This window comes from Carassius carassius, chromosome 32, assembly GCF_963082965.1.
Source record: "Carassius carassius chromosome 32, fCarCar2.1, whole genome shotgun sequence".
Lineage (NCBI taxonomy): Eukaryota > Metazoa > Chordata > Actinopteri > Cypriniformes > Cyprinidae > Carassius > Carassius carassius.
Genome location: NC_081786.1, coordinates 4571012 through 4588159, shown reverse-complemented (window position 1 = coordinate 4588159; position 17148 = coordinate 4571012). Strand labels below are relative to the sequence as shown.

At 37.1% G+C, this 17148-nt stretch overlaps 2 protein-coding genes across 4 annotated transcripts in view; one reads left to right on the top strand and one right to left on the bottom strand.

The window, feature by feature from the left end:
* The window catches only part of sec23a (Sec23 homolog A, coat complex II component), a 32872-nt gene that overhangs the window by 11020 nt on the left and 4704 nt on the right, over positions 1–17148 (bottom strand). The window contains exons 1-12 of one of the 2 annotated variants that reach the window (XM_059519930.1): positions 14041–14061; positions 13694–13929; positions 13454–13511; positions 12886–12972; positions 12499–12735; positions 12320–12399; positions 8166–8310; positions 6672–6830; positions 6039–6154; positions 5627–5750; positions 5430–5510; positions 5231–5320 (exon numbers count right to left, since the gene is read on the bottom strand). In XM_059519930.1, the coding sequence (XP_059375913.1) occupies positions 5231–5320; positions 5430–5510; positions 5627–5750; positions 6039–6154; positions 6672–6830; positions 8166–8310; positions 12320–12399; positions 12499–12735; positions 12886–12972; positions 13454–13511; positions 13694–13914 (1398 nt within the window). In that variant the 5' untranslated portion in view covers positions 13915–13929; positions 14041–14061. Of the gene's footprint in view, positions 1–5230; positions 5321–5429; positions 5511–5626; positions 5751–6038; positions 6155–6671; positions 6831–8165; positions 8311–12319; positions 12400–12498; positions 12736–12885; positions 12973–13453; positions 13512–13693; positions 13930–14040; positions 14062–17148 lie in introns of those variants that run through there. The other variant, XM_059519931.1, reaches the window with a different exon arrangement.
* LOC132112454 (adenosine receptor A3) lies at positions 36–4049 on the top strand. 2 transcript variants are annotated; one of them, XM_059519934.1, is made up of 3 exons: positions 36–807; positions 2349–2502; positions 3492–4049. In XM_059519934.1, exons 1-3 carry the CDS (start codon positions 60–62, stop codon positions 3685–3687), a joined length of 1098 nt encoding a protein of 365 aa, XP_059375917.1. In that variant the 5' UTR covers positions 36–59; the 3' UTR covers positions 3688–4049. The 2 variants fall into 2 exon arrangements, 1 of the variants encoding a protein (XP_059375917.1); XR_009424958.1 differs by lacking the exon at positions 36–807 and having other exon boundaries at positions 2371–2502; positions 3434–3632.

Below are 17148 nucleotides of genomic sequence, written 5' to 3'. Positions count from 1 at the left end.
TTGGCACAGATAATGTGACCTCCTCTTACCACATCTTCCAGTGTGATCTCTGTCGTTGAATGAGCATTTGTGTTCTTCTTTGTAAATGTCTGCATTTGAACGCACATGTAAACATGCAGTGGACGGCGGTGGTTTATGCAGCATTGATGATCGGTTCCAGTATCTGCTCCGTGTTGGGGAACTTGGTATTATTGTTGGTGGTGTTACTCAATCGGAGTTTGCAAACGGACACCTGGGGTCTCACTTTAAGCTTCTGCCTATGTGATCTGGCGTTGGGCATCTCCACCATTCCTTTCGGTGTCCATAACAGCCTTTTTCAAGTCAAGAGCTACCCTAGTAAGAGCGCCACCTGCAAGGGAAGCGCCTTTCTGTTTTTGTTGCTCCAGCTCGCCTCAATCCATTCTCTCACCTGGGCGACAGTCGACAAGTTCACAGAGATCTGCTTCGCTCTCAGCTATCCTGTGATCTTCACAGCATATAGAGCCAAAATCATCCTCGCAATAGTATGGGTCTACAGCATCCTCACGGCAGCTCTGCCACTCTTTGGTTTTGGTAGTTACGTCTACAGCGAGACAAAGTTCCTCTGTGTTCCCAACTTCAAGCCGTCCAGCATCGCCTTCAACATGCTCTTCATGGTGGTGGGAATCATCATTCCCATTGTACTGATGTGCTCCATGTATGGATATATAGTGCATATAGCCAGGAACCAGGTGCGACGAGGGACGTTTGTTTGCAACGAAGACCACTGTTTCTACGTGCCAGCCAGTAATTACTTCAAAAGCTCCATAGTAATGGTGACTACCACAGGTAAGTGTAATTAAACGTGGGGGCATAAAGCAGCTTTATTGTGTTTGATTTGCCACATTGTTTTGGATTTTCAATAAGTGATTATCTTTCTGACATCACTTGATTAGGTACAATCATTTTTCCTTGACATATGGACACTTACTTGCTGCTTAATACAAACACAGAACAACACCAGCATCCACATATATTATCAATGTCTGGGGTCGGGAAGATTTAAAATGTTTTTTAAAATTTTATGCTCAACGTCTAATTTTATTTGATCAAATATACTGATAAAACTGTTTTTTATTTGAATATATTTTAAAAAGTATTTTATTCCTGTAATCAAAGCTGAATTTTCAGCATCATTACTCCAGTCTTAACAGTCACATGATCCTTCAGAAATCATTCTAATATGCTGAGTTACTGCTCAAGAAACATTTCTCAGGATTATGAATGTCACGGTCTAATATTTTTGTGGAAACCATACTACATTTTTAAGGTTACTTAGATAAATACACATTTTCAAAAGAACAGCATTTATTTTGAAATATAAATATTTTGTATTACATTATATTTACAGTCACTTTTGGTCAATTTAGTGCATCCTTGCTGAATAAAAGCATTTCTTACCCAAAACTTTTGAATAATAGTGTACAATAATACTATAACAATTATAGATTGCAATACCCTCTGAAAGTATAGAATATACTCATTTTTAAAGACAAAATTTTCTCTCTATTTAATCATTTTGTGACTTAAGTACTGCACCAATGACAAAAATAAATAAATAAATAATACACCAAGTCAGAAGTTCAGACACTTCATATAACTCCTTTTGTGTTTCTCACGACCTTAAAAATATTAGACTTCATCTTAAATGCTTCATATTAGTTTTGCAGTCAAAAATAAAATGTCTATGTATGAATTTTATAATAATAATAATAATAATAATAAACTAATTTATTTAATGGACGACTTGGACTGGAGAGGAAGGAAAAGCAACAAACAGGTATCCTGCATACTACTGTAGTGCTGTTTAAAAGCAACCCACATTGCACCTCATGAAGTTGGTGTGCAGAGCTGGAATCTATACAAAGAATTTATAATAAGATAAGAGAACACAATTTCCATATTTTTGCTATTTCCATTTGTTCTATTTCAAAGTTTTCTTTTCTTCTCCATTGTGGAAATGATAAAGAATGAGCAGGTGTGTCCAAACTTTTGACATAAATCAGAAAATGTACAGAATAAAATTAATGAGAGTTAGTGAGATTACAATGGCTTGAGATATCAGTCGGTGTGCGTATGTAGACTATGCCACAGACTACCAAATGTAACTGCAAAATTAATTGCTGGGGATTAATTTTGAATTAACTCAATGCAATTAATTCAATTTAAAATGTTTGTCTTTAGATTATGGAGAAACTAATTAGCGAAATACATCACAAATGCAACACAACCTCCAGACAGTTCAAGTCAATATTCCTCTTGCGCTAATGAAATAAGCTTGTCCCATAAATCTTTAACCACGTCATGTGATTTGTGCGTGTTGTTGACAGTGTGCCTGCTCGTTTGCTGGCTGCCATACATCGTTATCTGCTTCTATGAGACACTGACGGGAAAAGAGAGCCCGCAGCCTGCCTCGGCTGTTGCCACATGGCTCGTACTCTTCACTTCAGCTCTTAACCCATGGATCAACTCCATGACTCAAACGTAAGTGCACCAGTTTCATTCTTATAATGTATATCATGTGGCATTAGGGGAAAGAGGCAAGTATGTCTCTTATGAAGCAAATAGGGCCGGGCTGAATGACAGTATTTTCATATAGCAACAGAAACACATGTCTCCTATATCATTTAATATGTACATCACTGTATTATTGTCACACTCTGGTGTAATAAAATTCACTAATTCAAACATCTCAAAAAATTTATGAAAAATGTATTCTATTTAGCAAGGGTGCATCAATCGACCAAATAAATTAACTCTTTAAAATAAAATAAATGCTATTCAAATTTCTATTCAACAAAAAAATTTTCATCATCGTTTCACCAAAAATATGACACAGCAGCCAACAGTTTTCAGCATCAATAACAAGAAATATTTAAAAATGTAACAAATTTAAATAGAAAAAAAAAGTGGTTTAAAATAGTAACAATATTTCACAACATTATTGTTGTATCAAATAAATACAGCTTTGGTAAAAAAACTCTTATTGCTTTATAGTAAGTTTTTTTTTAAAAAAATACTTTTTATTGTAATATATATCATTACTGTAAATATAAGATCATGCAGCCCATCCTTAATGTCATGATAGGTAGAAAGGAAGACAGGAAGATCCATAACACATTCTCCCTGAAAAGAAGCTCACTATTTTAAGAAAATGTAATCATTGAGAGACATTACCTTTTTTATTGTTGATTAAGACTTTCCTGGCCTTTTAACTATCAGATGTGGCAGCCCACATTAATACCCGTCACATTCAATAATGTTTCGTAAATAAATTGTGGCAGGATTCGAATGTGGAGCAGTATCGGAAAAGGAAAGTGGAGGTAAAAACTCAAATGGCCAATTTGGGCCACATCTAGAAAGAGAAGATGGAATGGCTATGAATCATGGTATTGATATGTGTTTGTTTTTTTAGATTCTTAGAGCTTGCAAGTATGTGGGAGGTTTACCATGACCTTGTTTGTATCTCTCAGGAGGTACAGAGCAGCACTGCGCAAAACCCTGAATAAAATCCAGCAGATGTTTGAGTATCCTCGTAAAAACTCCCTCTCCCAGTGCATGACCATACAGCCACGCCGTGAGAGCAACAGCTTCTCCTCGCCAGCTCCCAGTGTACCTCCGGCACTACAAACAAACAACGAACCTCAGCAAGACCTCACGCTGGTTTGAGCACGACCCTCACTGACCTTTGGTGGTTTCAATAGCATAGAAATAATCATGACTTAAGGAAACGTCTGCAGCATCGCTTCACCCCAGAACAAGAGGACACTGGGTTGGCGGAGCAGAAGCAATTTCACTGCTTATGATGTAAACAGACTTCATGCAGAAAGAAAAAAACTTGTGATATTCTACAGTAAACGCATCTTGAAGACAGAAGAGAAAAAAGGACTTTTGCTTCAGAAGTTGTATTGTTTTCTTTTGTGACTTGAACACAAACAATGATTCATTTTTTTTTCTAAATGAATGCTTTCTCTAAAATGTTCAGCATCTGAAACTGCCAATCACAGTTCAATTGCTTTCAGGAACTGCATCCATGACTGACTTTGACTGCAATTTTTTTTATTTTGATGGCGCAATCTGAACTGACGCATTTCACAAGCTACATAAAACAAATAAATTAAAGCTCACACCAAACTCTAAAATGATTATTCACTGTACAGTAACTGTGTAAGCCGCAAAACACTTAGAATATTTCACCAAAAAAATGAAAATTAGCAAAAAATCTAAACACTCTCGACTCATTCAAGATGAATTGTTTCTTCGCCAGAAAATATTTGGAGAAATTCCACTTGCTCACCAATGGATCCTCTGCAGTGAATGGGTGCCGCCAAAATCAGAGTTCAAATAGCTGATAAAAACACAGTCCCCTAGTCAAAATGTTTTGTCAAGATTTTTTTTTTCCCTGGAGAAAGCATTATTATGGATTATGGAATTACATTTTAGCAAGAAACAAAAGTTGAAACGTTTTAATGATGTATTTAATTCTTACAAACATGCAGCTTTTCACTTCACTAGACGTTATTTGATGTACTGGAGTGGTGATGTTTTTATCACCTGTTTGGATTCTCTTTCTGACGGCACCCATTGACTACAGAGGATCCACTGGAGAGCAAATGAAGTAATGCAGAATTTCTCTAAATCTGATGAACAAACAAGCACATCTACAAGTAATTTTGGTGAACTATTCCTTTAAAACCATACATACTCAGAACAACAAAAAAATAAAATGAGTAACTTTGAAGACAAGACTTACTCCAAATGATTCTCTGTAATAAAAATTTCACGTCATGTTCCTCCATATACTGTGCAGTATTTGGAATAATTTATTTACAATTCTATCTTTTGAGAATCACTAAAATATATAAAAGGTTAAAAACTACTGCAGTGAAGTAATGCTTTAAATTGAAATGCAGTTTAAAATAACAAAAAATTATTTCAAGTATGAGGAAAGTTTGCCCTCTAGTGGACAACCTGCATTTAAGATGGAAATCTACAAGCAATCCGACTCCATAGATGAACAGCCACAGTATCTGAGACTTTTGTAATACTCCGAAGCCAAGTTTTGCTTCACAGTAATACAAAAATAAACATTTTGGAACAAGCCAAAATTATTTTCTGTAGTAATCCAAAACCATCCGTCACAATGCCTGCTTCTAAACATGTATGTCAAGGACTACTGTAAGAAAATCCAACACAATTAATTCTTATGTACCTGATTCACAACCTCAAAGTAGAATGCAAGAGTGGTGTTTGGATCCAGTCCACAAATTTTCCACTGACTTGTTCCACCAGTTCCTACTTCCTACAAGCAGAAGTCAAAATGAATGTCAATATGTTGTCGACACTGCCAGGAAAAACACTGAACCTGAAGAGAAAATGTATAGCCTATTTGATTTAAGATAAGTACTTACGTTTTCTGACACACAGGGACCTTTGGCATTCAGGGAGACACACGGGCCGATTGCTCCAGAAATCTTTATCTCTCTTGAAGTCTGAAATAAAAGTTTGTTAAGATTATAAAGTAACCCATATAAAGCACAATTAAATAATGCAATAATTAAAACAGAAAAGACAACAGAACAATGACATAAAAAGAAAAGCAAGCCACCTTAATCTCAAGAGTCCCTGCTAACGCCATCTTAAAGGAGCCCTGCACGTCCTTAGTGAAAACTCTCTGGAACGTTTGCTTGAATAGGGAAGTGTTGAAAGAGTCCGCCATGACCATATAACCCCTGTCATTTACACAAAATCATAAAGATGTACTGTTGAAGACAATGCAAAGACATTGCAAGTTTACAATCAGTATAAAATTCATTTATAAAATCAGCATAATGGTAAACATTCACACATTTCTGAATAAGTGTTTTCTCATACTGAAAATCTTGGGGATAGTATGTCTAGAATTATGTTTCCTGACTCTCAACATGTTTTAATATGCACCAGAGGCCCCTCAAATCTCTTGGCATGCAATGTCAATATGCTGAAACACAATTAAAAAAAAACTTTTTTGAATCACTTACCCTGTATAGTTGGAGCAGCACTTCATTTCCAGTAATCCTGTCTGATCCAGAGCGCATGCATAAATATCAATGATGTGTCCATTGGCAGCAGCACGGTTGGCCAAGGCTTCATAGTGCTACAAGGGAATGAAGTACTATTTTAAATGTGTACAGAAACACCAACTTTAAACAGAATAGGAATAGCTCAGATAGAAATGCATGGCATTATCAAAACAAAGGTCATAGGTTCCATTCCTAGGGAAAGTAAGATCTGATAAAATGTCTACCTTAAATTCACTTGGCTAAATGTGTGGTCAAATTAATAAATATAGATGTAACCTCAAATCCGGTAAGAATTAGGCTAATCAGCTTTTGCGGACCAGCTGACTGCCAGTTTTCACACATAATGCTGTATGAAAGAAATGTACAGTTGTTTTCCCAGAAAATAACAATCTGGTATTACTGTTCTGCTCTAAAATTTCAGTTGAAAATGCAAAGGTCAGTTCAATTGTGAACTTTCCAATGCACCTCTATGACCCATCACTCACCAGTACAGCTTCAAGATACTCAATCTTTCTGAAACCACTGGTATCACCAGTATGTGGGTACTTCTACCAAGCCAATCATACAGACGACTAATACGGGAAGACTCACTTTAGTGGCTTTCTTCATGAACTTGGCGTTGTCTTTCTCGATGTCGTGCCAGGATCTAATAGGCGTTTTCAGTTCATCTCCTACCACCATACCTGGACCCTGAGTGGCGGGCCCACCGATGAAAGCCATGATGCGAGCGCCATTGTTAGGGAAAGTGCACTACACGAGGGCGGGAAACAATAAATAAGCACAAAGCTTTGGACACACAAATGAATTTATGCATTATATGATATCAAAAACCTTTAGAGCCAAACGCTTAAGGCTAGAGGTCTGCATTTAATTTGGGAATTGAATCCGGCAGCACAAACTGGTCTGATCCCAAATTAAATTCCCAAATTAAATGTGGCAGTATCAGTAACTCTGGTGTAATCTGAACAGGGGCGGTTGTTCTTACTATGTATCCAGTTCCTGATGTCCATTCAGAACAGCATATCTGCACTTTATTCTTATTGACTGCAGGTACAGCCTGCACTTGGACTGTTATGCACAAGCTGCACGCACACTTTCTGCATCACACGTTTTATTTGCGGGGTCTGTGCTCAATATGTGCATAACGATGCTCAGAGCAGGCTGTACCGCTAGTAAATATACGGCCCTCAGACAGAACAAGCAGGCTGTCGATGAGTGACAGAGCAGAATAAGGATGGCGTAAAGTGTGGATGTGCTGTCCTTGAAGGATGTTAAACTGGGTTTTGTTTATATTGTGCTTAGCCTATAATTTGAAATGACAGCTGTCGTATTTATTTGTTTCTCTGCGACACTTTTCCTACCATGTAAACAGAAAAATGTCAAACCAATTTAGTTTTTTGTAGAAATAAATAGGCTATTTTTTTTCCTATCTGCGACACTTTCTTATTGTGTTGTAAATGTTAAACAAATTGTATACTAACAAATAAAAATAAGAAATAAAATTGTGAAACATTTTACATTTTCTCTGACACTTGTTGCATTCGACTTGTTGCATACTGTGTTGCATAAAATATTAAACAAATTGTGTCTTAAGAGAATTAATAGAAATTTAAGTCAGTCAATAAATTCAAAAAGATTTGATTAACATACAATTTTGTGCAGGCTACACTTTTATTTCTTATCCTAGCAAAAATTTTAATGTAAGATTATGGAAACGAGATCTAAATTTAGCGGGAACAGTCAGGTCGGTGGAAACTTCTTGAATGCGGTTTAAAAAGCGTCCCAGGATGCACTTCATTACGTTTAGTTTTTGAGCACATCCAGAATGTGCAAAACTACTTGAAGAAACTATACATTTTGATCACAATAATATTCCCATATCTCGATTTGTGTTACTTCATTGATTTAATGCCTACATTGTTAGTCTAAACAAAGCATGGGAAAAAATCCATGCCTAACCCTAACCCTACTGAAAAGACATGTCCAAACTGGTATTGTAAACATATAATTTAGTAACTGCAGCTGGTAGCAAAGCTGCCATCACAGCAGACCATGATTGAAGATAACATAAATCATGATAGTCACCTCTAATAGACCAACAGCAATGGAAAGAGCCACTCCGAGTGATCTCAGCGGTCGCTTTCCTTGAGTTACAGGCCAGGGGTCTCTCTGCAGCTCTCCCAGCAAATCTGTCAGATTCATATCTATCTTCTGTACTGGCTGCAGAAACCTGAGCACACATAATCAGTGACCACCATAAATCATATAGGTTCGTTTAACTGGTTTCCCAAGATTTTTTCTCCACTACTGCCACCTGACACAGTTTCTGTTCCTTGCCAGTGTTGCCTTTGGCAATTAATGCATAATAAGAGAAAACTTGAAATGAATTCTTCTGGATGTGTTTTCTTTAGAGCTTCTTTATAACTGAATTAAATTTGTTTTGGGTAACACTTTAGAATACTGTTTCTTACTTACTACATTACTAATAAGGAATTATTGAAGAACTAACAGGTGATTATTCATTAACACTTAACTCACTACTGTTAACTACTAAGGAAGATGTGTTAATTAATCAGTATGTAATATAATTTTATGATTATGTTAAGTTAGCTAATCAATAACTAATGTATTCTGTCATACCTCTTGAAGAACTACTATTAATTATCTACTAGTTAGGGTTCAAGAAAAATAACTATGAAGTAACTACTAATGAACAGTTATACACAATTACATTGAATTGTGACCCTTTCATATAAATGTTATTAGCAATATTAGTAGTAGTATGAAAATGCAATATTAATAAATGCAGTACATTTTATAGAGGTTTTGCCTGTGTAGTAAATTGTTTTGTGAGTGTGTTTTGTAAGAAATCAGCTTCCAGTAGGAACCCCACCATGACTCCTGTGCCTTGCGATAACTTACCTTAGTTTTTATATTTTATATACAATACTGTATGTGTGCCTCCTCAGCATATACCACATTATCATTAATTCAATTTCTGTATGTAAGGCAAAGCCTGAGGAAAAGTGAAAATACAGGTATCCAATTTGTAATTAATAAAGATTTATCAAATAATTCTGCAGGACTTATTTTGAACCTGAAACATTAGGCCTATTCTAAAGTGAAAATATTGGGAACCCATTAGTAATTAATAAAGAATTATCAGATAATTCCTCAAGAATTACTTAGAATCTGAAACAGTATTCTAAAGTGAAAACATAGGAAACCCATTAGTAATTAATAATTAATGAACAAATAATTCTGCAGGACTTATTTTGAACCTGAAACATTAGGCCTATTCTAAAGTGGAAATGTTGGGAACCCATTAGTAATTAATAAAAAATTATTAGATAGTTCCTGAAGAATTACTTAGAATCTGAAACAGTATTCTAAAGTGAAAACATAGGGAACCCATTAGTAATTAATAATTATCAAATAATTCTGAAGGACTTATTTTGAACCTGAAACATTAGGCCTATTCTAAAGTGAAAATGTTGAGAACCCATTAGTAATTAATAAAGAATTATTCAGCTGCAACGTGATCTCATGAGAATACGTGTGTAATTTTATGGTAAATGTGGTTCTACCACACGTACATTTACTTACGTTTTCATGCACATAAAAACCTTGAGGTATTTATAGCAGTAAAACGTAAAAATACTTACGTTTTAGCAGCTAAAAAAACGTAAATAATCTAACGTAAAGTGTGAATGTATATGAATTCCCATGTATTCATATTAAAATTGTGGCTTTAATGATTTAAATCTGTTGTATTTGTCATATCAATACATGTTTTTAGAGAATTTATTGAAAGCACTTTACTCATCTACTTAATAGGAAATAACATTTCTGTGCATGCTGCAAACTCGTTTCGGGGATTACATAATGTTAAACAAGACTACACTTTGAAACCTTAAAATGAATACAATTTATTTAATTGTTTAACCATTTTGTAATATTTTGCTGTGCGATTTTCTCCTATCCAATGACTGGCATTACAACCATAGATACACAAAAGCACAGCATAAAATTACAAATCACATCCATTTTATTTGTTTGCTGTACTCCATATCTTTAGAATCCAGATGTTTGCAAGGAACATATCCAAATTCAGCCCTTTATCAATTGATCTTCATCTTTATTCTCAGCAACCGTCACAGTCAAATCCCCCGCTCGTTATGATAGGATTCGAATTTGAAAATAGAGCCAGTGCGCCACCCTCGAGAAACGTTACGACATGGTTTACGGCACTGATATAGAAACTCTCATTGGTTCTCACCTTATTCGTCACAGATTGCGACATGCCGTGTTTCAGTTGATAGACATTTGAAATCAGTACTGTGCCAGTGCGCCTTCACGGAGAGAAGATTCATAATTTCACGGATTAATAAATTAAATTCTGCTCTGTACCTTATAAAAACTATTACCTCCAGAGAGGAATGCGACTGGAACTCATTATCATTTGAACTACTTTTGGTACCACTTTTGATATTTTTGCAAAGAATAAATGATTAATGTTACGTTTGTTTGTCTGTTATTTGTTTATTTATAACAGTAACATTATGTAGTTTTAAGAAATGGTTATGGGTAGGTTTAGTGGTAGGTGTAGGATTAACACAACTACAATTGTGTTTTATTATGTTTTATTCTTTTAACATTCTGTATAAAATGGGTAGGTTTAGGTTCGGGTGGGGTTTAGGGATCTTACATTTATCAAAAAAAAAATGATAAAAAGGGGAAAAAAATAAAATAATTTGATACGCATTGAAAAGCAGCTTCATAAGCTTCTATGGATAACTGACTGGTCAGAGAAAACGTTCTATCTGTACGTATTTGAGGTTGTTTTTACGTAAATTTAGTTACGTATCGAACCTGTAATTACGTCCAGATAATACTTAAACGACACTGTAAATACGTAAAGGCACATACGTATTGGACAGTTTTAATTTACGTCTAAATATGTACGTTTAGATTGTGAGATCAGGCTGAATTATTAGATAATTCCTCAAGAATTAGTGAAAACATAGGGAACCCATTAGTAATTAATAAAGAATTATCAAATAATTCCTGAAGAATTACTTAGAATCTGAAACAGTATTCTAAAGTGAAAACATAGGAAACCCATTAGTAATTAATAAAGAATTATGAGATAATTTTGCAGTACTTACAGAATTCTAAAGTGAACCTATTAGTAAATAATAATAAACTACATCATTTTGACTAAGAACAACCTATAAAAGTAATCATAAACTTTGTAAAATACTCTCATCTGTTTATTTCAGATGAGAACATTTCTTAATACAGCATATTTTATTCCATTTTAACATGTATACTGCCCACATTTGAACTAATTTAACAAACATTTCATAATCAAAAGTTAAACATTTAGAAGCAAACAAAATCCATATTTCATTTCCATTATAGGCTAATAAGTGGCCTGTAACAAAGTTGCTACTGTAGTAGTACTTTGTACTTGTACTTTTACTCAAGTAATTTTGAAAATGAATAGACCTACTTATAATTTTACTGGAGTAATATTTTATTGGGGTAACTTTACTTTTACTCAAGTACTTGATTTGTGGGACACAGCCTGATTATTATAGTAATTATTTGGAGGTATGACAGAATATATTAGTTACGGATTAGCTAACTGTTACTTAACACAATCATAAAATTATATTACATACTGATTAGTTAACACATCTTTCTTAGTAGTTAACAGTAGTGAGTTAAGTGTTAATGAATAATCACCTGTTAGTTCTTCAATAATTCTTTATTAGTTATGTAGTAAGTAAGAAACAGTATTCTAAAGTGTTACCTTGTTTTGTAATGGATGGATTTTTTAACTTGGACACTGTTATTAGACTGAATTGAATCAACATTGAACTTGAGCTGAAAAATGACACTATTGTCTTCAGAGCTGCTTATAGATGAATTCGTTTTATAATTGATGAATTTTACAACTGAAATGAACAAGGACACTAGAGCTGGTTTACAGCAGAATTTTAATTTGTCTCATATTTCATAAAGTTTGCATCATTGATTCTGTCATTACGGTTTATCACTCTGAAGCTGCTTTGATATCTATAATGCATAGAGCAATATATAGATAAAACAGACATGACTCGATAACTTCAGGGATAGATTAAAAATATCAGACTTTGATTATGCAAATTATTTGTTTATACAGTCTGAAGATTTACATTTGCAAAGCAGCTTTAAAAACATATTTAGCTCACCTGTTTGAAGGAGGAACCTGAGGTTGTTGTGGCCCTCGGCCGGCCTGTGCTGCAGCAGGTTTAGTTAACCCAAGCATCTCCTGTACACAAGATTTATCAAATCAAAATATTGTAAATTAAGAGACATTTGTGCCGACTAGTTTATTCAAACACCTGTATCTTAAATTATCTTGAACTACCTGAAGCTGTTTAGCACTGAGGTCTTTGGTGCCCCTGAAGACGTAGCTCTTAGATATGCCCTCACAGCCCAGCTCGTGAACCTGGACCATGCGTCCAAACGTAATGAGGCCCACCAGAGCAGTGGGAGGCAGCAGGCTGAGGGACATCTGAAGTGACTCCTTCAGCGCCTGCAGATCATCATCTTCCATGCATGTGTCCACCACATACAGGAAGTTCAGGGGCATCTGCGGACCACACTATAGAGAAGAAACAGAATCAACGAACTGATGAAATTTAAGTGATCTTCATCTCAACCCTTATGATAGTTGAGTAACTATTCCTTATGTATCCGGTTCTAGTGTTCAGTATGTATATGGCCATGAAAGGTTGATAATTAAAAGCTTTACCTGGACAACATATTCAATAGTGGAGAACTGTGGAAGAAGCTCAGCAGGTTGGTTGACCTCAGATATTCCAGCGTAAGTTGGTGGGAACTATGACAGGACATGGATATTGTTTTTGTAATTAATGCAATGCACTTTTCTTGAGCCACAACCATTAACTGATAAAATCATAGTAAAAATAATCCAAAACGAATATGATTATTAATGAACTTTTTTTTTTTCACTTTTTTTTTTAAATGGAAGGGCGCTTTTTATTTCACATCTTTTGGACTGAAGCAATGCAACATCCGCCGACTGCAATGAGGGAACTTAAAAGATTAAAGAATTTTTTATACAACTCTGACTGGATTCGACTGAAAGAAGAAAGTCATATACACCTAGGATGCCTCGGGGGTGAGTAAAACGCAGCCTAATTTTCTTTTTTGGGGTGAACTAACCCTTTAAAGGCTCATTATAATGATTTAAATGGTTTATTAATAAATGTGCGATTAGTCGAAAAATGCTTAAAATAAACGAGAACTAGTCGACCAGAAGAATCCTTAGTCGAGGGCAGCCCTAGAAATTACTTTACCTGATTTCTCTGATAACAGAAGTTGCAAGCCCAGAGTTTTGCTCTGTAATCCACTTGACTGATTGGGTAAACAGGGGGAAAAAAGAACAAAAACAGAAGCATAATAATATTAGGGCATTGCAAATAATGTATCCAGCTTTCATAATAAATGTGTTTATTTGGAAATTACCGCAATGGATAAGAAGTCGATCCTCCATCTGTGAACTCATTATGCTGTCTGCTCTGACTTAACAGACTTACCACAGAGGATTGAGCACAGCTCGGCACGTAGCCCGGCTGCACAGCACCGGCTCGTACTGAATCGGGGGAAGATCCGGCCGCTCCTTCAGCGGGGTGAACAGGGAGGCCACAGGAACCACCATACGTGTGGCTTCCAGACGACTGGACGGCCAGACGTTCCAACTGAAACGGACGCCATCGCGTTCCTCGTTCTGCTGGATGAACTCCTGGAAGGTCGCCATAGCACCCTCTGGAAGCTACCAGTTAAACAGGGTTTATGGATACGAGAAAGAAACGTACGCAGTGATGTATTCAAATACGACATGCAATCTGATCTGTCTATATATTACAGTCTGATTCATTGTTACCCTTTGGACACAGGGCAAACTATAACGTCACATCACACATCATTAAAAGCTGGAATGAGATAAGAAGTTCAATAAGATAAGACAAGTTCAGAAAGCATCTATGATGCAAAATGCTCTAGGTAGGTAGCTCACATAGTTTTGAGTATCAGCTTATATTTCTATGCCTGATGGTGAATATGATGCCCAAAAATGCTGAAAAGGTTTTGCCTCATATACTAGAGGTTTTCAAACTACAGACCACTTTCCTAAAATATAAAGGCAGCTATACATTTTCTTTTAGAAAGATAGAATTACAGCATGCTGAAAAACATATTTCAAAATATAAATACTATTTTTCTTTGCCTATTTTTATTATGTCTACTTTTATTTAATTATTATTTGATGTCATTTGATATATTTTTATGTCAAACATGCTTTCATACAGACTTTAAAGGGTTAGTTCACCCAGATAGCAAAATTATGTAATTAATAACTTACCCTCATGTTGTTTCAAACCTGTAAGACCTTCGTTTATCTTTGGAACACAGTTTAAGATATTTTAGATTTAGTCCGAGAGCTCTCAGTCCCTCCATTGAAGCTGTGTGTACGGTATACTCTCCATGTCCAGAAAGGTAAGAAAAACATTAGAGCCCGGCCGATATTATCGGCCGATATTAGCTAATTGCATTTAAATCGGCATCGGCATTTATAACGGCCGATGAAACATGAGAAACAGAGTCTCATGCTTCACTCATGTTATGAGTGTTGCATAGTGTGCCCACCAGAGGGAGCTCTGCAGCTCCAGAGTTAACAACAGCGCCAGAAGTCCACTACAGAAGAAAGTGATCAACTGTTTCAGAATCAGAATCAGAATCAGAATGAGCTTTATTGCCAGGTATGTTCACACATACGAGGAATTTGTTTTCGTGACAGAGCTCCGCAGTGCAACATAACAGCGACAGAACAAAAAACACAATAAGGAATAAAAATACAAAAAAATACAAATAGGTGGGTAAGGATTGACAATATACAAATTGACAATGTATGGCAGGTATATTAAAATGAGCATTTATGTATGTACATGTATATTATGTGGAAAAGTTTTAACTGTACGCTAAGTATGTGTGTTGGATAAATAAGTGTATGTGTATATAAATATAAATATAAGTAGTGTAGTGTGTTCCATGTATGTACATGTATATTATGTGCAAAAGATTTAAGTGTACGCTAAGTATGTGTGTTGGATAAAAAGTGTAGTGTATATAAATATAAATAGTGTAGTGTGTCCCACAGTTATTATCAGCTGTTCATAAGATGGATTGCCTGAGGGAAGAAACTGTTCCTGTGTCTGGTCGTTCTGGTGCTCAGTGCTCTGTAGCGTCGACCAGATGGCAACAGTTCAAAGAGGGAGTGTGCTGGATGTGAGGGGTCCAGAGTGATTTTAACAGCCCTTTTGCTCACTCTGGATAAGTACAGTTCTTGAATAGATGGGAGGGTTGTACCGATAATTCGCTCAGCAGTCCGGACTACCCTCTGTAGTCTTCTGAGGTCAGATTTAGAAGCTGAGCTGAACCAGACAGTTACTGAAGTGCAGAGGATGGATTCGATGATGGTGGAGTAGAACTGTTTCAGCAGATCCTGTGGCAGGTTAAACTTCCTCAGCTGGCGAAGGAAGTACAACCTCTGCTGGGCCTTTTTCACAATGGAGTCAATGTGAATGTCCCACTTCAGGTCCTGAGAGATAGTGGTGCCCAGGAACCTGAATGACTCCACTGCAGTCACAGTGCTGTTCATGATGGTGAGTGGGGGGAGTGCAGGGGGGTTTCTCCTGAAGTCCACAGTCATCTCCACTGTTTTGAGCGTGTTAAGCTCCAGGTTGTTGAGAGTGCACCAGACAGCCAGCTCTTTAACCTCCTGTCTGTAGGCAGACTCGTCACCGTCCTGAATGAGGCCGATGAGTGTGGTGTCATCTGCAAACTTCAGGAGCTTGACAGAGGGATCCTTAGATGTGCAATCGTTGGTGTAAAGGGAGAAGAGCAGTGGGGAGAGAACACAGCCCTGGGGAGCTCCGGTGCTGATTGTACGGGTGCTGGATGTGTATTTTCCCAGCCTCACTAGCTGCTGCCTGTCTGTCAGGAAGCTGTTGATCCACTGACAGATGGAGGTGGGCACGGAGAGCTGAGTTAGTTTGGGCAAGAGGAGGTTTGGGATGATCGTGTTGAAGGCAGAGCTGAAGTCCACAAACAGGATCCTCACATAGGTCCCCGGTCTGTCTAGGTGTTGCAGAACATAATGCAGTCCGATGTTTACTGCATCGTCCACAGACCTGTTTGCTCTGTAGGCAAACTGAAGAGGATCTAGCAAGGGTCCAGTGATGTCTTTCAGGTGGGCCAGCACCAGTTTTTCAAATGACTTCATGACTACAGACGTTAGAGCCACAGGCCTGTAGTCATTTAGTCCTGTAATTTTGGATTTCTTTGGGATAGGGATGATGGTGGAGCGTTTGAAGCATGAAGGGACTTCGCACAGTTCCAGCGATCTGTTGAAGATCTGTGTGAAGATGGGGGCCAGCTGGTCAGCACAGGATTTCAGACAGGCTGGTGTAACGCAATCTGGGCCTGGTGCTTTTTTCCTTTTCTGCTTCCGGAAGACCTGGCGCACCGCATCCTCGCTGATCTGTATTGCAGGTGTGGGGGAGAGGGGGGATGCAGGAGGTGTGAATGGTGAGAGCGCTTGATTGGAGAGGTGTTCAGGATGGGTTGCAGGAGTTGTGAGTGGTGTGAACAGTTGTTTGGAGAGGCATTCAGGGTTGGTTGCAGGAGTTGTGAATGGTGAGAGCGGTTGATTGGAGAGGTGATCAGGATGGGTTGCAGGAGCTGTGAATGGTGTGAACGGTTGTTTGGAGAGGCATTCAGGGTTGGTTGCAGGAGTTGTGAATGGTGTGAATGGTTGTGTGGGGAGGTGTTCAGGGCAGGTGATGGGTGTTCTTTCAAACCTGCAGTAAAACTCGTTCAGATCGTCTGCCAGTCGTTGATTCTCCACAGTGCTGGGGGGTGGTGTCTTGTAATTGGTGATCTTCTTTAGGCTTTTCCACACTGATGCGGAGTCGTTCAAAGTGAACTGAGTCCT

What these genes read in the sequence shown, in the direction of transcription:
- LOC132112454 (XM_059519934.1), top strand. Translation starts at nt 60, where the DNA reads ATGAGCATTTGTGTTCTTCTTTGTAAATGTCTGCATTTGAACGCACAT. An exon ending in AGTAATGGTGACTACCACAG is followed by an intron (nt 808 to 2,348) that starts GTAAGTGTAATT and finishes TGTTGTTGACAG; the next exon opens with TGTGCCTGCTCGTTTGCTGG. An exon ending in ATCAACTCCATGACTCAAAC is followed by an intron (nt 2,503 to 3,491) that starts GTAAGTGCACCA and finishes TGTATCTCTCAG; the next exon opens with GAGGTACAGAGCAGCACTGC.